At 39.4% G+C, this 24,240-nt stretch overlaps 1 protein-coding gene across 2 annotated transcripts; it reads right to left on the bottom strand.

Moving 5' to 3' along the window:
* Window positions 1-853: 853 nt before the first annotated feature.
* On the bottom strand, window positions 854-24,137 carry LOC101159148 (filamin-A-interacting protein 1). Of its 2 annotated transcripts, XM_023951853.2 has the most exons (7): window positions 23,657-23,967; window positions 12,972-13,011; window positions 11,805-12,063; window positions 11,262-11,435; window positions 10,953-11,131; window positions 2,241-5,040; window positions 854-1,653 (listed from the first exon to the last, which is right to left on the bottom strand). In XM_023951853.2, the coding sequence occupies exons 3-7, from the start codon at window positions 12,057-12,059 to the stop codon at window positions 1,447-1,449; spliced, it is 3,615 nt and encodes a 1,204-aa protein (XP_023807621.1). In that variant the 5' UTR covers window positions 12,060-12,063; window positions 12,972-13,011; window positions 23,657-23,967; the 3' UTR covers window positions 854-1,446. The 2 variants fall into 2 exon arrangements, with proteins under 2 accessions (XP_023807621.1, XP_023807620.1); XM_023951852.2 differs by lacking the exon at window positions 12,972-13,011 and having other exon boundaries at window positions 23,657-24,137.
* Between the last annotated feature and the right edge of the window lie 103 nt (window positions 24,138-24,240).

Below are 24,240 nucleotides of genomic sequence, written 5' to 3'. Positions count from 1 at the left end.
GTAAATACCCGATAAGTATATTACCGAGACATGTAAGTACCGAGAAGACACAAAAGTACCCAGTAAGTCCCATTAAAAAGTACCATGTAAACACCCTGCAAGTACCCAATAAATTCCATAAAAAGTACCATGCAAATACCCTGTAAGTACCCAGTAGTTACACTATAAGTACCATGTACAGTATATACCACTTAAGTACACTGTAAGTACTGTACTGTAAAAGAAAGCGTTACCAACCCATCGTCCTTCATGACCTGCCAACAGCTTTTGCCTACCTGCTTGGGCTGATCTATGCTTTAAACCTTCAGTACCCAAAAGTTCTGAGGTACACGTTTGAAACTGTTCAGAAGATTTTTATGGGACTTGGAACAGATCTCTCTGCAAGGGTAAGATCTCTCAAAAACAGAGTTTTTGAGTGACCCCAACAACGCACAGCTGTTGTGTGTTCATACACACTGTGCGTTTTTTTTTCTGCTGTAGTTTAAGCATGTTTCTCAGTTTTAGACCAGTTTTCAAAAAAAATATTTACAATCTTATTACTTTCCTAAAGAAAAAAATGTTTTTTTTTAATTAAAATATGTAACCGTAAACCTTTAAAAAAAAAGTTATATTCTTGTAATCTTAAGTTTAAAAATGTTCCTATGATGATAGTATTTTGGCTGGTGCTTTTCAGCTCACTTTTCAAAATGAACCAAAATTTAGTATGAATCATATCAGCAACCACATATAATGATATGAATCAAATTGTTGTTACAATGAATTGTTACACCACTAAGTCCATCAATGCAGACACTAATATTTCTTAATGTTTGAATTCTATTGCAAAGAAATTACAGCAAAGTAGTCCAGCGAGTTTTAGATTCCACCATTTATTTAAAATAATTTTCATTACAAATGTTTTACAGACCATTAACAAAATGTATTTTAAGCAAAACAATGTGTTCCTATTAAATATACTGGAAAACATTTATATACAACTCAATCCACAGCATGAATTAATTAGAAGCAGCACACAGTGGCATTATTTTAAATCCCTATAAAATAAAGCTTCAATTAAACAGGCAAACACAAACTTGACACAAAAAGTAAAACAAAAGACTGTTTAAAGCCATAATGGGATGGCTTTTTTGATTTCGAATAAGAATTACATCATTTAAATGGTCCACACTCACTCATTTATAATGTCTCTAGGTTGTAGGTTTCACTCTAAATACATCAATGGTTCATTAAAATCACATCCTGATAAGCATAAAAAATTTAGGAGTTCAGAATCTCTCTGTGTGATCCTTTGTCACATGGCAAGGCTGGGAATGGAACCAAATGTTTCAAACTTTGAGCCATGGTCAATTAAGTCCATGCTGAGTCAAAAAAAAAAAAAAAAAAGGATTGTTTTTCAGTTCTCAGTGTAGCACCTTGTAGGTATTCTGTTGGGAACTAGTTGTAACATCAAACTTTCCCTCCAGTTTGTAAAACACTGCCGTTCACAGCGGATTTCTTCACTTCCATCCTCATAGAATGACTTTCAGGCCGAGGCTCCGGTTTCACTCCACCAGAAACCCCCGAGGATCCCAGAGTAGTTTTTCCTGTCTTTAGGTTCTTGGACATTGGGATGCGGGTCAGCCCCGCTCGAGGTGGCTGGGCATCATGCCCAATCTGTTTGACAAAGAGGGAAAGAGTAGATCTTCTCAGGGAAGACAATAGAAACAAAGGAGCAACATACAAAAAAAAGCAAGCATGCCCATATTACAGGAGAAAAAAACAACTCTCAGCAACAAAACTCAACTTGCAGCATTACTAAATGTTTTAAATTGAAATGTTATGATCTGAATCCCAAATCCAGCAAAAGTCTGTGCTCGCTGCTACTGCTGCAAAGCTGTTTTGTTTTGGCCAAACCCTGTCTGTTCCCGTCTGTGAATGTAAACAGTGCAACATCTATAGATTCCAGCATGACCGTTGACAGGATGGCACAATGCCACATCATTAGCTTGGATATTCAGAGGCCTTTTAGGGGTCTGTGTCTGTCACGCCATTCATCTTATAAAGAACATTTTATGTAAGCAGCTGAAATGCCCAAAACGTTGTTACTTTTGCAGCTTTATGATCTTATTATGAATGAATGAACATTAAATGTAAATTTTGAAGGCCAGGGTCCAGGGTTTCCACATAAATTATTTCAATCTCGATTCAAGTCAATAAAACTTTTCATTTTCATAATTTGAGTTTAGAGATTTCAAACTTACCACATTTTGAGAAGGCTTAGTGGTGGGAGACGTGACAGGAGATATTGTAATACTGCTCATTACTTTACTCTGTGTGCTCCTGGTGGAAGTCGTGGTGATTTGCCGAGGAGATCGCAAAACAGTCCCAGTTGACAGCATGAGTTCTCTGCTGTCCGATCCCATAGCCATTGATCTGACCACCATCTTTGAGGTGACGCTGCTGCCTACATGTATGTGGATCTTATTATCGTCTGTTGTGGTGTTGGTGCCCACATTGTTTGGGCTCTTCCGCACAGGCACCGGAACCATCTGCTTCTCAGGGGTGACCTTGATTATTGCCCGGCCCATTGTCATTTCTTGGGGCTCAGAGGGGGCAGGCATTTTAGTGACTGCAGCAGCGTTCACTGTCATCAGAGAAACTGGCAAAAAGGGTTTCCCTAAAGCGGTGGAAGAGGACCGCCCACTTTCAGGAGACTTGGCTCTTGAAATAGCTGTGATAGTGACTGGCGATTTGGCCCTTTCTGGGGTCACATGTCCAACTGGAGACTTCCGTCGATGAGTTGGAGCAGCATAAGTGGGAATGATTGTGATTCTGGACTTAGGTTGAGAATGGTTGGGGCTAAGGGGAGCTGGGCTAGAGATAACCTCCTCTGTAGACGTACGGTCGATTTCAAGGGTGGCTGTGTTTTTTTGGTTGTCCGGTGTCACCCGGATATGTAGAGGCTGCCCTGGTTTCTGGAGCATTGGTTCAGCCGGCAAAAGTTCTCCATTCATGTGCAGATGCTTTTCCAGATTGGTCTCATGAGAAACATGGTCCTTTTTTCTCATCCATGGAATCCAAGATTTCTTGATTCCCAAGTCGCTGTTAGATGAAGGATGGCGTTCAATGGCACAAGCTTTTTCGCTGGGCTTCTTCAGGCATTTCTGTCTAATGTTATTCATAAAGTGGTTCTCTTCTTGAACGGACTTTCTAATGAACACAGCTGGGGTCTCCTCATCTGCTAACCCTGATCCCTCCGTCTGTACTGAGGTGGATGTCACCGCTGCATCCACTATCCTCCTTCCGTTTAAGCTCGGTCGCAAAGCTCTGCTTTGACGCTTTACCATCTCAAGTTCTTTGGTGAGATGAAAGACTTCTGTTCTCATGTTCTTGGCCTTCTCTTCTTCTTCCAGGAATCTCTGCTGCAGAAGGGAATAGTCCACTTGGAGCTGAGAAAGCTGGTCTTCCTTATGCATTAATTCGTGGACTTTCTCTTTAAGAGCAACCACATCAGCTTGTAGTTCTCTTGTTTTGGTCTCCTCCCTTTTGCATCGTAGTCTGAGGTCTTCCTCTTTGCTCTCCTCTTCTCCCTTTTCAATTGCTTTCTTTCGCAGTATCTGATTCTTCATTTCCTCCACCTGCTGGGAGAGAATTTTGGCCTTGTCCTGTTCAGTTGTGAACCTTTTCTCCAACATATCGTACTGATCCTCTGTCTTAATCAAATCTCCCTCCACCACCTCCAGCTGTTTAAGGCGTTCTTTCAGGTGCTCAATTTCGAAAGTCATCTCTTTAATTCTGTTGTCATCTCTCCGAATGGATTCACACAGTTTTGCCGGATCGCATAAAACAGAATTCCTCAAGGAAAACTTCTCTGCTTGCTCCAACCCGTCTAGCTTCTTTTTCATTTCAGTGACTTTAGAATTAAGATCCTTGGTTTTATCATTTTCATCAGCGAGCTTTGTGCTGAGCTTGTCCTTCTCAGCATTTAAAGAGTCTACCGTGGCTTCCATTTCGGATTTTAATTTAAGGAACTTTTTGCTTTCCTCTATCAGCCTCTCAGTTACTTCCATAACCTTACCCTGCTCGAGTTTAACTAGCTTATTTAAATCGTCCTTTTTCTTTTCATCAGACTTCACTCTTTCCATCAGGGTTTTTCTTTCATCCATTAAAGCTACTGTCACTGATTTAAGCTTAGTCAGATCATCCTTGAGGCTCAACTCAGACTTTTCCAGCTTGAGTTCACTAGACTCTAGCTCTTTCATACGAATCTTGAGAGCTACAACTTCCTCTGAAAGCTCTTTGGTCAATCCCTTCTCCTTTTCAAGAGCATCACGCAACTGTGCACACTCAGATTTGCTAACACAGAATGCATCCTCAAGTTTCTCCATCTCAATGATTCTTTTCTGGAGTTTTTCTACTTCCAGTCTAAGGTTTATTGCTTTACAGTCCTCTTCTTCCAGCCGTTTCCTCAACTCCTTACATTGACTTTCTGTCTTTGTTATCTCCTCATCATTCCCCTCCATCTCCAGCACCCGTTTCCGCAAGTTCTCCAACTCAACTATCAAGCTGGAATTTCCACAGTCGCCTTTGATGATTTTTACTCTCAGCTCCTGCAACTCATCCTCAGACTTCTTCAAAACTCTGCAATTTTCCTGCAGTTCATCTACTTTGTGTGTAAGCTCCAGTAGTTTAGAATTCATTTGTCGGTTCTCAAGTTCCTTTGTAGAGATTATGACACTCATCTCTTCGTGTTGTTGGTTGAGCTTTAAAGATTTCTCCTTAAACTCTGCCTCCAAGCTCTGAACCCTGTGGCTGTCCTCCAGAGCGCGTTCCTTCGCTTCATTCAGTGTCTGCTCTCGCTGTTGAAGCTGCTGGCTGAGCTCCTGGATGCGCTGGTTCTGTTGGTCCATTTGTTCCAGGTGTTGCTGGCGCTCATTGACCAACATCAAGGCGAAGGACTTCAACTTGACCAGTTCTTCCCGCACTTTGGCCAGACGTTTGGAGTGCTCTTTCTCCTTCCTTATCTGGTAGGCTTTCTCATTTTCAAGCAGCTTCTTCAGCCTAAAGATGTAAAGTGAAAAAACATGTCATCTTAAATTTTCAATAACTTCTAACATCAACTACAGGGGTGCAGCGATTCTTACGATCCAGCAAGTTGTCAATCAAATCAACTTAGACCATTATAAAATCATTTGAAAATGAAATAAATCAATTATAATCGAGTTATAGAAAACACAATTTGAATTAAGGCACGGCAGCTTTGTTTTACTGTTACGTAAAAACTCCCAAGTGCATCACAGCAGACAATACACATGTGATGGCAGCAAACAATGATCCAGCCATCATTAAGTCCAATGTGTGGAAACACTTTGAATTTTGCAAAGACATGTCAGTATGGTAGAATGCTCTAATAATGCTTCAGTTGGATTAATTTAATGTGGAAAAACAAAAGTGGGCTGAACTTTATAGAACTAAAATTTGAATGGATTTGCCATTAATTATTGTTTACTTGTTTGTCTGTACACATATTTATTTACGCTTGATTGTCTTGCAAAAAATCTAAGGAATCTGGAAAACTTCACCTGCACTGTTTTGTACCCGTGCAGGTATGTTTCAGTCACACTGGTTGATTTTTTTTTGGCTAAAAATATCCCGGATCGATTGTCTGGTCTGTGAATTGGATCATCTATAATGAACCAATATTAATTATGAATTGCATCAGCAACCACAAATTATGGTATAAACCGAACCATTGTTAAAACGAATTGTTACACCCCTAAAAACACCCAAGAGTCAGAGATTATATACCTCTAAAACCAATTGTTTAACCCTTGAACTAAAGTAAAAGTATTTAGAAAAACAACCAGTACATCCATTGAATATTAGGAGGAGTGCAAAAATAGAAATTGTTAAAAAGAATAATTCGAAAAGGTATTTTACAGGCCTGTTACAGCAGCAGTTTGCTGATGGGATGCAGAACAAAACACAAACTGCAGGTGAAAGTTTTATTCAGTCCTCCTTTCCAAGCGGTGGTCTTTTCATTTAGCTTCTTTCTATGCTACTCATGCCCACTCTCATCTCAGGCTCCAACAAAGTGCACGCAAATCAGATCCCACACAGCTGCTTCAGTCTCCTTACACTCCCCATGTCATTTTAATAAAATATTTAAAATATAAAGTTTTGCATTGCAAAGTGAACCAAATTACACAAGCTTAAATAAATAAATAGATATCAACTACTAGTCAAACTAATACCAAGGAAAAGTTATTAAAACTCACCAACAAAAGTTATTTTCTTTACAATCAGAGCATCCTTATTGCACAGAGAATGGCTTTTTATATCCTGTTATGCAGAAAATGTTTTAATTTCACCAGGCTACCTCAAAAAAAGAGAAAATAAACGAATGGCTAATGTCATCTCATCCACACATGGTGAGTTACCATGCATGGTGTGTGTGTTGTTTTTTAAACAGAGGACAGGGGGGTGGATCTTTGGTGCAGAGGGGAGTGTTCTGGCAACCCTCCCATCATTTTGCATGCTTGCTTCAAAAGACGAACAAACAACAGGTCGGGTTTAAAAGGTTTCCAACTTTCATAAAGATTGAACAAAGGTGCTGCTCCCAGAAACTGTAAAACATGCTGGTGCAGAAAAGAGAGGTTGAACGCTGTGATTCCCTTGAAGGAAATTTTTAAATGAGGATTCCTGCAGTCTATGATGAGGAAAGCAGATCTGGATGTCTCCCATGAGATAAACAAGATCCAGGAGGATAAACCCATAATTTAAAGAAGTGGCGTCTCTAGATTGCAAGAAGGGACTAAAGAGTTAATCATCCAAGTCTAGCAACTGCGAATGAAAGCAGATGAAAGCTGCAAGCGTTTCATGATGTCAAAAAAGTCCTTCATTCATTTGTATCACTTTATTTTCACTTTATTTTTCAAAAAAGTTACCAATCATGGCAACTTAGAAAAAAAAGGCAACCCAGGTTTGCACTGTTCTACTTCTGAAATCCATATTTACTTGTAAGATGACAGTTACACCAAGAAACTGACACTCTATCAAGATCATCATGAAAAGGTCAAAATGATGATGTCAGTGGTATCAGGTACAGATGGTGACACTATTAACTGTTGCTGTGGAAGAAATAGTAACATGCAGTTTTCATATAACCTTATTTTAGTTAAGAATAAAAAGTTTTTTTTTAGGAATGTAAATGTTGTTGGCAACTGTGCAAAGAAAACAGTTCCCAAGAAGATCCAGAAGGGAATGTTTCTTGTTTTTTTTGTGTTTTATCTGTTGACAACATTTTATCCAGTTTTTTCTGAGGAATTTTTCAAGATGCATTGAAACTCCATCCATGTCAGAGCTGTCAAAGACATGCTGCTGAACACTTAACAACCTGTTGTTAACAGGAAAAAAGCATTATTTGTTAGGTAAGCGAGTTCGCTGTGCAGACAGGTTTGGTGGTAAAAGATGGAAGCAGGAAGCCAAGTTGGCACTAGTTGGAAGTGTCTCATACATCACAAAGAAATATAGTTGGCTAATTTTGCATTGCGCAGTTGACAGCACGTCTGTATTTTCATTCTGTTTGCGTAACTTAAACTCCCTTTAGGATTAAAAGCTTCTTCCTCCAGCAATCCACACACATTCCAGTCTGCCCCCAAAAATCCTAACTTCCTTTGTTCTCTGGGTGTTAATAGCTGATCACTACCAGTCAGAACCAGCTGTACCCATCCTCTGCATTCCTCCTGATTTTAGACGCTTTGGTTTCCTCTCTTCTCTCAGACAGATGGCTATCACCATCCTGAGTATGAGACGATGACATGTGCAAACTGTCAAAACAGATAGGAAAAGCAACTTCCACTGTTGTCAATCACATCCATGCCGTGCCTGCTCCTACTATTTCAGTGTATTTTTCTACAGCATGTTGACAGCAAAAGCCCGAGGCTGTCAATTGAAATTCACACCTGAAAAAATAAAGAGGAATTTCAGCAATAGCTCTCATCTTCAAGTCCAAGATAAGCAGCCATAACCCTTGTGCTATCTTAGATGACCCCACCCTTACATTGACGTGGTATTCCTACCATGACAAAGGTGGATAAAGGTGAAAAGACTTCATGTAATCCATGGACACCAGTGAAGATCAAAAATCATTGAAGAAAAAAGGTTCAGCGCACTGTCTAGTGGGTCTAGATGACCCAACTCCCAATGTTAAAATGCCTAGGATAGCACAAGGGTTAAGCTCTGAGCAAAGAGGACACTTACCTAATGAACTAAACTTTTACTCTCGTCCCATCTACTGTAAAGATGTTGAAAAGAAAGAGATGGATCAGACTAAGAAGAACAGAAAGTCCATCTGGTAGTGATTCATCAGTCCTACTAAATCCCTGCTGTAAAGTTTCATACCCCTCTTATCTGTGTTAAGTATCAGTCGATGCTTGCAAGTGATGAAAGGCATGAGGTCTTTTATAAAAGGAATTCAGCCGTTTTACAGCTGGAGAAAACAAAAGTTGCACATTTGTTGCAAGGCATTCATACAACAATTCAGTTTCAAGATGTGGTAGGTCTTTGATAAATAAAGCAATAAACATCTGTAAATCAACAAAATTCATTTTTTAATTGTAATCTCTTTTCAATCTCTTTTCAATTACTTAGTGTTGAGTTTAAAACAGGTGGATTTCATATTTTATAATAATGTGCTTTTCCAGACGCTCAAAGTCCTTGCAATGTGTCCATTATTCATTCACTCTTCATTCATACTTGGTAATGGTAAAGGCGTGGCTGCCAGTTCATGCCCAATAGCGTCAAAGGTCTTGCCCAAGGGCCCTCACTTGGTGGTGTTAACTGCTCACCAATTCAATTGTTTGCTTTTTCATTCTCCCCCGGGAATGAAACCCTGGTTTCCTGCATGTCAGTCCTTCACCTTACCAACCGAGCTACCCAGCCACTATTTATCAAACTGAAAGTGAACCAGAACTCTTTGGAAGACATATTACATTTATTAACCACTGGTATTTATTGATTTGAGTGGATAGTATTCTAGAAATGTGTTTTTTCTCATCCCATAAACTGATTACTTATGGGATAGCATTGGGACCGATATAAATGTTGTATTCTGATTTTTATGCTGAAACTGTTGGATCCGTTTGTTCTTCCATGAAGTAAAGTGTTTTTGTTTGGTAAGTTTTCAAGGTTGTTCCAAATGGGGGTGAGTTTGCATGTGTCACAAGAACAGGCAGACAGCTGGATCCAAATTCAGCAGGTTTAGTGGCTCAGCTAAAAGTCCACAAAGCTAAATCAGGGCCAGGCAGGCAGGGGTCGATAACAGGCATGAGATCATCAGACGAGATATGGGGTGGTCAAGATCCAGGGGAGAGTCAGGGCAAGCAGCAGGCAAAGGTCAGAAACAGGGTCAGGACACAGAAGCAGGGGCGTAAAAAGTGAGTATGCATTAGGGGTGTGCCAAAATATCAATATGGTGATATATCACGACATTTAGTCCCGTGATTGATGTATCTTCACCAAGTATTGACCTTTTATTTACGTTTGAAGACCCTGTAAAACGTTATATTAATAATCCTTTGGTAAGACGATTCTTTGGAGGGTAGATAGGGTGCACTCGTTGCGAGATTGCGGGTGGACGAAAATAATACACATTCAAAACCAAAATGGCGGAGGGGAAAGACAAGGAAAATAGCGAGAGCACCAAGTTAAAAGACGCACAGGCAGCTTTGAAGCTGCATCACCCGGAATTGTGTGAGAAAGCCGTGGCTGATGCTAGCCTGAAACCGACACAGCCTGGCGCGGATACTTTTTTCCAGGCAAAGCTACCACCGTCTTCTGTGAGAGCAGAGTCAACAACAAACGGGATTGCTGTTTAAATGTACAAGGGCTCCGTGCTTGCAGCTAGGTGGAGAACGAGGGATTTCGTTTTTTATTGAATGCACTAGAGCCATGCTTTGACATTCCCTTTCAGAAATACTGAAAAAAATTATCCCTACATTGTACGCCCAGACCAGCACTATGGTTGAGATGGAAACAGCAGAAAGAGTGGCATCCCTGCCCTTAGAGCCCCCTTTTCCTTAATCTTTAATCTGTCCGCATACCCCTGTGAAATTTGGCAGTTGCGCCCCTGCACAGAAGATCAGGTCCAAATAGAACACTCATTAACACAGGCAGAGGAGCACAAACAATACTTTGCACTGAGCTTTATCAGGGCAGACCTAAAGTATGCTGTGGTTGATGAATGACTACGAGTCAGATGTGTGGCATTCAGGAACTGTGCGCTGGGGGTTGCTGGGGGTTGTAGTATGGCTAGAACTCTCCCGCAGGTGACCAGAGGGGGAGACAGAGTTCTGACTTCTGAAAGCAAGGAAATATTGTGAAGTTAATTTTATTTTATTTATTTATTTTAATTTTTTAGAAAATCCCACCAGACTGTCAGAGATGTGTTGATGTTTAAACTTCTCAAGCACTTTTTTGGAACTGAAAAAAGGTTAATAGAAATATCTAGGTCGTCTATATATGAGATTCATCTAACAGACTAAGTTTAGGCCATTTTACGACATAAAGTAATCTGTTTGCAGAGTAGTAATCCTGGAAGTTAGGTAGAGGTTTTTGTCAGGTTTTTGTCTGTGAGTCCATCCCTTTGTTGGGTATTTTTGGTCCTCTTGGGGTCTGATGGTGCCCTCCCTCTATGACTGCCTTGAAACAGCCTGAACAGTGACTGAAAGCAGCTCGAAAAGCTAATATTTTGAATTAGTAGGGCCTCCTCTGATGTCTTCACTGTCCATGCCAACTTTAGCAGTTCAACTTGTTTGAAACCCTCAACAAACCAATAATTAAAAAAAACCATAGTCATTCTCATTCTGCTATTGTATTTTTCTCTTTTCCTTTCCATCAACTTCTTCTATCCTTTGTTTTTCAGAGTCTTTAGAGCGGGGTCAATGATCTCTCTTGTCATCTTTCGTTCTCACCTCTCTCTCTCCTGCTCCAGGAGGTTGGTGAAGTCGTCACTTTTGTTCATGTAGTCCGCGTGTTTGCGTTTCTCCGTGTCCAGCTCGTGGACTGTGCGGCGATGGCACTTCTCTGCGAGCAGCAGCTGACCCAGCATTCGCCGGTACGTCTCCTTATGCTTCTCCTGCAGACGTTCCAGCTGGGAAAGGACACAAATACTCAAAAATGAACATTGTGATGCATTTATGGGATGTCTTCCCGAACCTCCTGAGACAAAAAAATATAGTTGTCAGTTCAAATGGGACTGTAAGTCATAGTTGCTCTCTGACCTCTACTGCTGGTTTCTGGTAGACGCTGCTTTCGTGTGGTTTGCTGCCTGTGATAAAGCCATCCCTCTGAAGTGCATTCAGGGCTGAGCCAGAGACTATACAGCCATACTGGGACTCCAGTACCTCTGGTGAAGACTGTTGGGACTTCAGCATGAAGATTACATCTTCCCTGGCCTACAAACACACAGATATTCACAAAAAATGACATATGTCATGAAGAAGATCTGTGGCATGAAAATATGGGATGATTTGGTCTAAATAATACAGCAATTCAGATTTTTTTATACAAAATTTTCTTAAAACTGTACAACCTGCTTGGTGTTTACATTCTGTAGTGCATTCACACGCTTTCACTAGTGTGTTCAACTCCCAGTGTCAACCACAAGATAGAGCTATTGTGCTGAAATTGCAGTGTGAGAATTCAAAATGACTCTTTTATGCGCAGTGCTTCTTGAAAAAAATCATTTTCTCTCACAATCATTGCCAAGGCTTCACACATGACTGCTGGGAGAAGCAAACAAGGTGTAGCAGCAGCCGGGTTACCTGAACTTCTCCTTCCATGATCCCAAGCAGTTTCAGCAGGTCCTCTCTGGACAGATCCACGATGCTTCCTGTTTTTTCTCCACTCTCACAGGAATCCAAGAGCAGTTTAGCTTTCCCCTCCTTCTGCTGGCTTTTGGCTTTCAGATTCTTCACAGACAGACCAACTTCTTGTTCTTGACCAATGTCGTTGTCGTTCTGTGGAACCCCGAGCACCCCATCCTCTGGGTTCTCCACGCCGCTGCTTTTGGACCTCATGTTCCTGGATCAATCAGGGAAAAACAAACCTGTTTTTCTTGTTTTACTGGACAGAACTAATTTGTTTGTTGTTCTCCGTCAGCAAATAAATAACTAACCAGAGGTAGTTCCCATTGTGTTATTCACACTGTCAAACTTTCCAGTGAATTTTATGACTTTGGCTCGACTCTTGATTCACTGACCTTTATTTTTAACAGTGACAGTCAGTCAAACATTCTCTATGCATGAGTTAATATTATAGTCTCGTGCTAACATTCCTAATCCAGAATAAACATTCATAGCGTGTTTTTACTTAGTCTGAGGGTGTTTAGGACATTCCAGTTCACATCTGACTTTGTATCTTTGACATTATTGGTCTGAACATCCATTTGTCCTCTTTTTAGTCACTAAGAACTCAGGTCCTCAAAATACATCAGTTAATGACATAATTTCACATTCTAAATTTGGGTAGAACTGGTGCCTCATAGCTGGGAAATCCAGCCTTATCTACTTTTTTTTGCAATCCAAAACCTAAACCCGAAAAAATAAGTAATTTTTGGGTAATTTGGATTTTTTTTATAGCATGAATTATATTCAAGTATTTATTATACCTTGGAGGAAGTAACTTTTGACACAACTGCACACTTTTTATGAATAAAGTGTTATTTCCATAACATGTAGTGGCACAATTTCAACAAAAAATTGTTTTCATACTGTTACTTAAACAGTATTGTTACTATTTTAGAACACAACTTCAGAAAAGTCCAAATTGGCCTGGGTAAAAAATATAACATGTCATAATTAGTGTGTTGTTTGCCTAATGTAAGGCTAACAGAAGAGATAGATTCATCTTTCCCAGTTTGTAATACTACGTACTTATTAAATGATTTTATGCCTCACAACACATGTAAATAGAAATAGCAGTAGGATTACCTTTACTCTGACAGTTTGATACGAAGAGGAAGCCCTTTTTCTGAAAGAGGAAACAAAAAAACCCGCAGGAGGTCACACTCACACCAGACAATCCATGTAGCAAGTAAAGCTAGTTCTTTAATGGATCTATTCTGGTGGAGGATTTACTGTGATGAGGCTGACTTGAAGAGGTGAATCAGAACACACCTCAGTGGACTCTGACACATTTGGATCTAAGTTGACTGCTGAACGTGCCTGAGCGTGATCCTACAAAGCTATGATGTCTGTTAGGTAACAGATGATGTCAGGGGTTCAAGCCGGCTTTCTGTATGTCCACAACAAAAACCAAAGTGCAAACAATGCTGTGCTCAAAGACAAATTATAGCAGAATGACAGGGCTTTGAATCCAATACGGGCGGCCATAAGAAAAGGGAAATGAGCAGCAGTGTTACAAGTGTCAAACAAAAGTCAAATGCCTTGCTCCATTTCAGTTTATCCTCACAAGCTTGATGCTGGAACCCAGCATTGAAGAAATTGCAAGAAATGACAAAAGCCTGCAAAGACATTAGGCAAATGCTTCTACTACAAATGCTTAGGCATCTACTACCTCGTGAGGTAGTAGAAGCGTGTTGCCCCTGTGCATGTAACCTGCAACTTGATTTCACTCAGAAATCAGAGTTCTCTTAGAAACCAGATTGCTTGAGTAAACTTGTAAACACACTATGGTGATCAGAAGTTACCCAAATTTTAGGGACAAATGCTGGTCTTGAGCCTTAAGCATCAGCCCACCTTATCTGTTGGAAAGCAGCACTTCTGGATCAAGTGAATGTAAGTAACACAAATCTGACATTGATTATATTATAACTAATTATTAAATGTACATTTTACAGGGTGTTTTGTTCAAATCATGTTTTTAGCTATCATTATGGGTACAGCGCAGCTAAAGAAGAAAAAACATTGTTTGGTGTCAACACCAATGTGCTTCACCAAGAACATTGCAAATTTTAAGGTGTCCACATTGTATATATTTTGAATAATAATTAAGGCATAATAAAGAGAATAGAAGACAGCAATAGTAAAAAAAACTGTGTTGTTGGGTTTGCAGAGTTAATTTACCATCTGGATAGAGACAGAATTTAATTCACTTTTAGATAGGAAAAGTTCAAGTTCATTTCATGCATTTTTGATATTTTTTTTTCATCTTTGATTTTTTGTTTTGTGCTTCAATATTTTTATATCAATTTGTTTGTAGATTTAATTGTTTTTATTTCTATTTGTTCCGTCTTCATTGTATTCACATTTTTATTCCTAATAATACTTTATGTCTTATTCTTGTTTTTATTCTTAGATTTGTTTTTATTCACATTTTTATTTTATTCTTATATATGTTCTATTACTTTATTCTCTAGACTAATGAAGCTACTAGGATTACTGGAGAAACTTTTAAGGAAAAGACATTTAGCCCAGATGCCATGACTACATGATTGCGTGTTTTCGTTTGTGTTCTTGTTTAATTTTTTCATTTTTGTTCCTATTCTTGTTATTTTTCTTACCAACATTCTAATTCCTATGGTGTTCTTGGTCTATTCCTTGTTCTTGTTTTTATTGTTATTCTTGCTGCTGTTGTTCTAGTTTAGGAGAGCTGCAGGCGGCTTCTGAAACCAGATGAGAATGAAACACACACCTAGCTGTGCAAATGTTAAAAAACAACAACATTCTTGCTTCTCAACACTATGACGCCTGAGTTTATTTCTAGCTCTAAAAAAATAAACTTCGCGTATGTTTTTGCTTTTAAGTTAATGCAAAATTAAGGTAATTTAGGAGGTTTAATGCATATTTACATCAATATGTGTCATGCGGCTGCTATGAATAAAGATATATTATTTTCATTTTAACGGCTTTGAAAGAAAAAGCATTTTTTCAAACAAAAAAGTTTTGTTCTTACTACAACAAACAGAACCTCAAACTCATGTGTTACTGTGGTGATGTGAAATTTCCTGAACTCCTAGGAACTCCCTCTAAAACTTTAGTTTCTCTACAGAAGGAGCATTAAGAATCATTGCTCTTGCTCAATACTTTAAGTTAGACGAAGAGGAAGAATCTTTCAGAAACCTTTGAAGAGTTGAAAAAAATGACAACATTTTTCAAATTTCTGGTTTCCGTCAAGAAACGTTATCTTCAGTGGTAGCAGTGGTCAGGGCAGTGAAGTGAAATGATGCTTAAAACCAACCTCTTTGATCCCCTTTCTTTCCAGTAAAATATGTATGTGCAGGTCTGGAAAGACTACATCTGTCAGTTCAAACGGAAAAGAAAAACTGTTTTGCTCAACCCACACGCTTTATCTGAGGTCTTGGGGTTCAGTGGGTCCACACATGAATGAAAGGAAATGCACTTCATCGCAGGGGATAAATTGCAGCATCTTCATTCCTGCCTGTATTAGTTACGGCTGTTGGCTCATTGTCACAGCATCTAATGTTGTAGTACATCAATTTACACATATCCATGACACCATTCGATCAATGCCAAACTGAATGATGCCCTTAAGTGGAGAGCATGAAGATGAGCATTGCTGAGGGATGATGATGTTGAAACGCAAAACATCAGCCATCTCTTGCTGTGAAGGATATGGGCAGAGTCCCTACATCCGTGCAGTAGTTTTTAAGTTAAATACTTTGCAGTTTATTTTTACTTTTTGAACTGATGCCATTAAGAATTCTGAGGAGCTACTGTAACAGAGCATCTCACTTTGCAGGGTCACTTTCGTTCAACAAAGATGATGGGGAGTGAGTGAGTGCGTGGAGGTCTGATCTAATATATTTTTTTTCTACATTTTATAAAAACAGACGTGATTAGTTAACTTTGTCTAAAGCGGTAACAGCTACATTTTGCTCTATCCATTAAAGACTCACTACAATGAAAATGTGTTTCTGTTTTTTTTAATCATGTTTTTATGGCATTTTTCTCATGATGGAGAGCACATCTTCCTGCTCCGCTCCATTCTAATGCCTCCACTTGCAGACAAATAGATCAATGTGCATCTTTCTTTTCGTCATCTGAGCTGGCATCTGATTCTAAACTATTTGGGTGCATAGTTCCAATATTGTTTGCCATTTTTGTTAGCTTGGAGGTGTGAGGGGCTGTAAGCTAGTAGGAGAGAGTGTAAACAAAGGGATGATAAGAAAGGAGAGCTGGCTTAATCTGTGCCAATAGCCACAACTCTGAGGCAAATTTCTGATGAACTCCTGCCGCTCTGCAGAAACTATGTCCTAGAAAACAACACAGTTTTTTGTTGTTTTTTTCCTAAAAAAAAACTGCATAATCATGACTGAAAGACCACTGGTATTTCTTTTAAAATACTTTAAAAGATCATTGGAGTGGGACATTAATGACTACCAAAAGAGTACAATTTGCCATAATTTCATTGACTGAAAGTCAAAGTTAATCTTATTGAAGTCAATGATCAACGTAATGTGAGCCGTCTGATCTACCTTAACCTTTCACTGCAGTCTTGGTTGCTGATATTTCTTTGTCATAACTGGTATTTCAGTACGCCATGCAGCACTGCCAGCTGTCACTATGGAATACAAAGAAGTCTGATGTCGGCTCCTATTTAAGGAATCTGAAGAGCATCACAACTGGTTTTCTGGAAGCAAGTGCCGGTCTACTTTGAAATGAAGGCCTAAACACCAGCAAGATCCCACGTTAAAGAGCCGAGTCTAAATTTAAAGTGGAACCCCAAAGCCATTGCAAGGTTTCTCCCACGTCCAGTTGTCACATGTACGAGTATTTTAAACCCCTACTGTGCATGTGTCTCCATTCCTGAGTCAAAACAGTCAAAAGGTCATAATGCTATATTCACACGTATTTTATTGTTTGATCTTACATTGCATGTCTTCTAAGAATAGTAAACATTTTGTCAGTGGAGTATGATATTTGGGAACTGTCAAAGTTTTGAAAAAGTTTTTTTTCTAATGTACATAACAAAAATAACTAATTTGTGTTTCAATAAATTATATAAAATATTTTTTGTATATACATGTACAGATGTCTTTATTTTTTTTAAATATTGCAAACATACAACAGGAAAGATTTTATGACTGCTTTAAAAACAAGCTTCAATAAAATTTTACTTTTGGTTAAAAACGTTAAAATTAAAAGCCCACTGGGAACACTTTTACAATCGGTCAAATGATGATTGCTGCTTGCCTTTAAATCACTGGTTCTGATTAGTCTTGAATTAAAAGTGTGTCCATCATCAAGAAAGACATTTTAAGCGGTTTAGGGGTACTTGAACATTGTCAGTACAGTAGAAAAGATTGATAATTTCTAAGTTTGCTGGTTTAGAATTCAGCTAAATGAGAGGAGAAGCTCAAAGTAATGGGACTGAAGACAAAATATGTTTAGTTTCGAACAAATCAAAGTATTTTTTCTGTAAACACACCAGTACCAAACAAGGAGATGGAACTTCCCCCTGTATAGAGAAGTGTGTTTAATTTGTTCTCCAGGAATACTCTTGAGAATTCGAACCATCTGAAACGATATTTGAAGGATAAAATTAGCTTTCAATTAGAAAAATACTATGAGAAAAATCTTTACATTATTTTCTTTGCTTAAGTGGAATTGAACTGTCAAGGAGATTTTTGTGGACAAAACCCAAGCATTTACAGCTTGTCTTGCTGTAATGATAGCTTCTATTAATATACCGTAGTGATAATAACTCAAACTAATGCTGACACTCTTACAGGGGTAAAATGTCTGCATGGGTGGAAGGTGTCATCTTGATGTAATTTACTGACATCACACCAACTTGATCCTCTCGTGGTTATAGTTTCACAGATGACCAAAATTGCAGCTAATATTATAAACTATTGTAAACTTTCATGACACAACCTGATTACTGTGTACAAGCTGGTGCACCTTCAGCTGTCCCAATAATATTGGGGGTTTAATGAATGATGTGAAGTCATCCATCACAGAAGAGAGCTGAATGCTGTAAGTTGGACCCACTTTTCAGCCGCTCTTCCCATGGCAACAGCATTAACATGAGCATCTGTTACCTAACACCAAGTAGTGCTGGATTTTTCTACACTAGAGGAATGGATGGTATCATCTTTAACAGTATGAAGATCAAGTGCAAGATCAAGTTCTGGGTGTGCTATGAATAGAAACAGCCAAGCGACATATGGATGAAGCAAGCAAATGTGGCACGACATCACTGACTTGGGAAAAAAAGTACGCTAATGTGATCATAGAGTGCAAATATTGATGAAATAAATGGATGGAATTTTGTCTTTTGAAAGATGGTAAAAACTGAAAACAGCTGATATGTTGTTTGTTTTTTTAATATGAGATTTTTGCAGTTTGACAGTGTTTTTAATGGCTACATGACATAAAAAGTATGTTAAATCCTAAAATCTTTAAAGCAGGCTGAACCCCCCCCTCCCCTCCTGCGAGTTTTGGGCTTCTGGATTTAAAACTCTCACGTTCACGTGTAACCACGCAAGTTTTTGGGCTTATGCATTTAAAACTCTCACATTCACGTGTAACTACACAAGTTCTTGGGCTTTACATACAAAATGTGCAGCCGTTGAACGCGTGTTAAAAGTCAAACCAATTGAACTTTGACCAATCAGGGATTCGGATTTGGTAGTGATGTATGGGTTTCATCCTTTTCAAAACATGAAAGTACCAGCTGTTTGAAAATTTATCATGGAGGAAAAATTATGGTGTGTGCCCAGCCATAATTCTATGACACCAAGTCCTTCCTATCAAAATAGAGCTGTGAAAGAAAAAGCCTTGAGTACGCCTGCACAAAAAATTTATCGTTATTGCAAAAGTTGGCGGAAATTGTGATACATGGTTACCTTAAATGTGCTAAAACAATCTTATGGGAGCTTGAAGCATTTAAGCTGCCATGGGGGAGGCTGACCTCTGACCTCTGCCAATATCAAAGTGTCCTTAGGCAAGACACTGAACCCCACCTTGCTTCTGGTGAAGCCATCAGTGTATGAATGTTTGTGAATGGTAATGTAATTTTAGAGCGCTTTGGGCCTTCGGGGAAGGTTTAAAAGCGCTATACAGGTGCATGACATTTACCATTTAACAAATCAAATAAATCCATTTGTGCATTTGACCAATCGGAAGGACCTCTTCACGTTGTTGACTAATCGGATGGAGCCCTTTTATGATAGATGCTCGCCTCCTATGTAGATGAGGGTCATTTGGAGTGTAATTTAAGTTATGTTGACTCTTATTTAAGATCAACTGCTGAAGTCAAATGGAAATGATGTTTTTAGTTGTTTTGCTATTTATTCGTGTATTTTAAGTTATATTGTTATTGCAATATTGATCACTAATATTGCAAATTGCAAGTTTTTCTCATATCTCGCAGCCCTAGCCTGGAGCAAGATTCACAAGATTTGCACCACTCTAACATTTCACACCAAGCCTCTTCCAACTGTAGGTACATGCACTAGTATTGGGTAGCAATGGTCCAGTGTGAACAGCATACTGTATGCTAAAAGCGTGTACAGGATTGCCAGTTTAGTGCATTATTGAATGCACATCACATTCATTGGTGTGTATATAGCAAGAAGCTACAAGACATTCACACCTGGCATTTGTGGCAGGTTTAAGAACGCATTGTATGCGGTTTCATGAACGGGCATTAAGCTGGTGGTGTTCACACACTGGACAAGCAGGAAGTGGCAGGGAGGGTCTACTTATTATTCTGTTTTTATTACTGTTTAGTAGCCCTTGTCTGACATCTACAATTGGTATAGGCTTTGAATGAAATGTTAGCAAATACTGCAAATCTTGCGTCAGGATTTTTCTTTCACAGCTCTATTTCGAGATATATGAAATACTTGGTGTCATTATTAATTTCTCCTTCATAATCATGTTTTTCAAAAGGACGCTACGCACACATCCCGACTAAATCCTAATCCCTAAATGGTCAAAGTTTTGCGATTTCGCAACTTAGCAGTCAATAGTTCAATTGATTTAACTTCCAGCACGCGACCAATGAACGCCCCGTTTGTACATAGAGCCCACAGCCAGACTTAAAATTAGCTTAGGGACATGTGAACGCGGGAGTTGGTTTGTATAGACTTTTCCTTGGAAGTGGCCTCTTAATTGCAACTCGACGTCGACAGTACGGATGTACCTTCGGGCTTTAAAATGGAATCAGAGGTTATGACATTTCCAGTCTACCTTGCAAACGTTTTGGTAGAATATTGCGGATTTCTAGATAAATAATAGAATTTATAGTTCTGAATTGATGAATGTAGATTTATAGTGTTTACTGTCTTGAGTTGATGAACACTTCAGGAGAAGCGACAGGACTGTCAATGACAAAAAGAACTCCAAATGGTTTATTCTCTGTAACACGACTGCTATATTTACTGACTTTTCTTCATCAAGCCCTAAAGATTCTTTTTTAATTTGGGCTTTTTGTGTTTTAAAGAGTTATCCAACCTGAATTGTTGGAAATCATTGTGCCACTACAACCAGTTAAAGTTTGTTTGTTGAACATTTCTATTGTTTTCTGTTGTTCTATTGTTTATTGTTTTCACAGAGAAGGTCTGAATGAATACCTGTGAAAATACTATAGAAAGGAAAAAGAATCCATTCCCGCCAAAAGACCTGAATTTAGTCTAGAATGATAGTGGACTCAGACCCACAGAAACCAGTCATTCTTTTCTTTTTGTGAGCAATTCCATTGGCCAGATGACTGTCGTAATCACAAGCTTCACTGAGGGAGTCATGGCTGAGTCAGTTCCTCTCTACTAGTAAACACACTGGTGGAGTGAGCAGAGATGATGGAAAATGGAAGCAATTTTCTGCTTTCTCACAATTTGTTAATGTCTTCAACACCAAAGGCAACTAAATCCACAACATGTTGGGAGGGAAAGAGCTGAGGGGAAATTCCGAAATTCAAGGTCCACTAGGAACACCATCTCTGATGATCAAGCAACATGTCTGAATTTATTAACTCTACATCTAACATTAAATACCATTATAGCACATTTGCTTTGTAATTTATGACTACACATTTTACATGACTTTGTGTTTTTGTTCCACTAATGTGGCTGCAACCATTTAAAGAACGCCAACTGACCATAACTGCATAAAATAATAAATAGGCAATTATTAAAAGCCCTTCTTATCGCATTTTAAATTAAATGCCAGAAATAACATGGGTGTTTGGTTGAAAGGCCAATATCTTGCAAAATCTTTTTTTTAGCTTTTAAATGTTTTATAATGTTAAGTCCTCACGAAAAACAATCCAAAAGTGGTAATTTGATCTGTTCATGCATTTCTGAAGATTCCTCTAAAAACCTGGACTCTGAGCACCAGCCCCTCCCAACCCACTGAAACGAACGGGTTCTTATATTGTGAGGTAGATAAGTTAGGAACAGCCCCTTCCAGGAAGAGTCTGCGCTGCCAGCAGCGCCCCCGGGCTAACACCCACCTTCCCCGCAGAGCCACTGACTGGCAAAAGCGATTCCACTTTATATGGACAATCTGCACATCTATCTTTGCAAAAGTTTAGATGTTGTTTGTTTTCATAGGGTAAACGCAGACAGGTAAACTTGTAGGTTTACATCATGAAATTGGCGGCACCCACAAGTGGTGCCTCAGCGATACAGTCCTATAAATAGTCCGATAGAGAGCTACTTCCGGGTAGTCTGGACACACCTTGCCATTCATTTAAATGAGAAGGTGTGTCCAAACTTTTGGTTTGTACTGTATATGGATCTGAAAGGCTTGAGAAAAGCATGATATAGGCCCTTTAATGAAATCCCAAAAAACATCCATGTGTTGATTTCAATGAGGTAATTGATGAAAGGTATGCTTAAATCCTCTTCAGCAGCTTTATCTGATTGCTTTAATCCTTAATATTGGCTCTGATCTCTTCACGAAGACAGATACACCATAAAAACTAATTTGTGCTGCTTATATTTAATGGTGTTTATGTAAATATAGCCAAATATTTGACCAATCTTTGCCCAATTTTATGTTTTTTGTTTCTTTTTTTGGTTAGGAGAATTAGTGAAACAAATAAGTCAATGCATGTGAAAAAAATACTTTAAGGTTGATTTAAATTTAAAGGGTTATTTCCATCACTCAAACTATACATAGAAACAAAAAAAGTGCTGATGTATTAAAAATACAGCAAAACAAGTGAGGCTGAAAATTCTTCTAAAGTAAATAAAGTTTTTATTTAGTTATTTGGGTTTAGAGTCATATTTTTAGACTAGCTGTTATTTGAGTTATAGTTCTGCGAAACATCTAAATCCAACTAAACAGTATATTTGGAATTTGAGTCTTGAAGCCCTTATGTCAGTTGAGGGGTGCCTGTGTCGGTGACAGCTGCTGCTGCTGAGGCGCCCCAGAACGATGAGGAAGAACTCCACTCCTGACAGCTACAAGCTCCACCTCCTGTGCTGTGTTTCTTCTCATTTACAGTGACATGTTGTAAGGGAATTGCAACAACCAACCCCAGCACATAAGAACAAAACCAAGGACACATGAGCTACTGCAGCATGAGCTCTGCTATAAAGACATCCCTGTCTCCTCAGCCAACCTCGCAGTTAATCTGTAGCTAACAACTCGGGTGGCATCAGGCTGCTGGGATATGATGAGGTCAAACTCTGACACATTAGATCAGATCAATAGAGGCAAATGCTCAGCTCAGCCAATTTGGTTTCCCTTTGAGCAGTTGTGTGATTACTAATTTACAGTTAGATAGGCTAGCACTGACAAGCCAGTGCTTCCTGCACTCATTCAACTAGTTGAACTTCATACATGGTGTGAGGTTAAGTACGGCTGGAACAAGTACAAAAATGTTAACAAGGAATGCCTCTGCAGTGATACCACTGAGTGCTTTAGCGTATAAGCTGAAAGCTGCTGGGTGATGCACTCTTATCCCAGCTCAGCACAAGGTTTCCCAATTGTCTTTCAGTACAGTCGGACAAGGTGATGTCCGCTTTGACGAACAGCGACTCCCAGGAGCTGGGTGTCTCCTCTGAGACGCCAATGACCTCATGCGGATGAAATGGAATTCATGCTGGCGTCCCGACAGCCCCGAAAATATTCAAGATGAAAGATGTCCTCCTCCTGCAACTCATCAAGGATCAAGCTAAAGCAGTGTGTGCGTTAGACCGTTCTCAGCAGGGCAACAGGGGGCTGCAGAGGTGTTGGAGTTGGCGACTGTGGGGGAAGTTGAGGGCAAAGGTTTGCATGTTGGAATAAGTTGCTTATCATTTTCAAGCTACGGCCTCAATAAATAGGCATCTGAGTCGCATATATTTTGCGAACCACAATCCCCTATGCTGTGGTGAAGCTGGGCTTCTCCTCGCACATGTAAAGCCTGAAATTCTTCCCCTAAATGGTCTCATTCATACATTCACATGCACTCTTTGGTTCATTCCTCCCTGCATGACACAATACCAAAGAGCTTGTTTGTTAGGAGGGAATATCCTTGCAAATACTGTGCTGAAATCCATATTTTTGAATACATAACTGTATAATCCGAATAATAGTGTCTGGAAGACTTGTACCAAAGTTTTGAAGCATTTTATAGGCCAAATACTAATGTCAGCTAAGGAGCACCACCTGCACTTCAGCACCATGTGCTTCAGATTGAAGGAAAGTTTACTTAAGCACATAGCCATAGAGAAAAATAAAAGAACTTTCCTTACCTGATGTTGAAATATCCTCAGTTTTTTCAAACAATTATAACCAAAGCAAGTAATCCGTGAAGAAACACACTCGGAGGAAAAGTGTCTTTTTATGTTCTCTTGATCTGTGATCCCACTTTTAGTGTCTGCTACTGAGTGCTGCCAAGAGCCATCTCAAGCTCTGCGCTCCGTTTCTTTTTCTTGTTGCAGGTCTTCGGGTCAAGAAGGGAACGGCAGAGAGCAATAACAGAACCCTGTAACTTCCCTCCTGCCCTCCGTCCTCCTGTCACTCCCACAGCCGCCTCAGTCCCGCTTCACACACACCAGCACCCACCTCTCTTTTTCTTCCCTCCCCATTCCCTCAGCAAGTTAATGAGTGTGTGAATGTATAAAAAGGGAACGGGTGAGGAAGGCAGCTCTCAGAAACTGAAGAGTGGCCGTTATCCAGCCAGGAGGAAGGCAAAGGTGCCATGTGATGTCCTTTGTCACGGGGCCAGCTCTTTTAACTCCTTCAACATCCCTCTCTTGACTTTGTGAGCCCCAGAGTATAGATCTATATTTAACTTTCTCTTTTTGCCAGGATAGTTGCTGTTAGCAGCTGAGGT

Source organism: Oryzias latipes, chromosome 22 (genome assembly GCF_053564925.1).
Source record: "Oryzias latipes strain Hd-rR chromosome 22, Olatipes_Hd-rR_3.1".
In the NCBI taxonomy this organism is placed as follows: Eukaryota; Metazoa; Chordata; class Actinopteri; order Beloniformes; family Adrianichthyidae; genus Oryzias; species Oryzias latipes.
Note: the sequence above shows the minus strand (reverse complement) of the source record. Positions and strands in the feature narration are given on the sequence as shown.

Bases quoted from the DNA above. Each gene is read 5' to 3' on its own strand.
- LOC101159148 (XM_023951852.2), bottom strand. From the start codon at position 12,059: ATGAGGTCCAAAAGCAGCGGCGTGGAGAACCCAGAGGATGGGGTGCTC. The intron at 11,132-11,261 runs GTCAGAGAGCAA...GTCCTTTCCCAG, and splicing joins ACCAGAAACCAGCAGTAGAG to CTGGAACGTCTGCAGGAGAA. The intron at 1,654-2,240 runs GTAAGTTTGAAA...TTTGTCAAACAG, and splicing joins CTAAGCCTTCTCAAAATGTG to ATTGGGCATGATGCCCAGCC.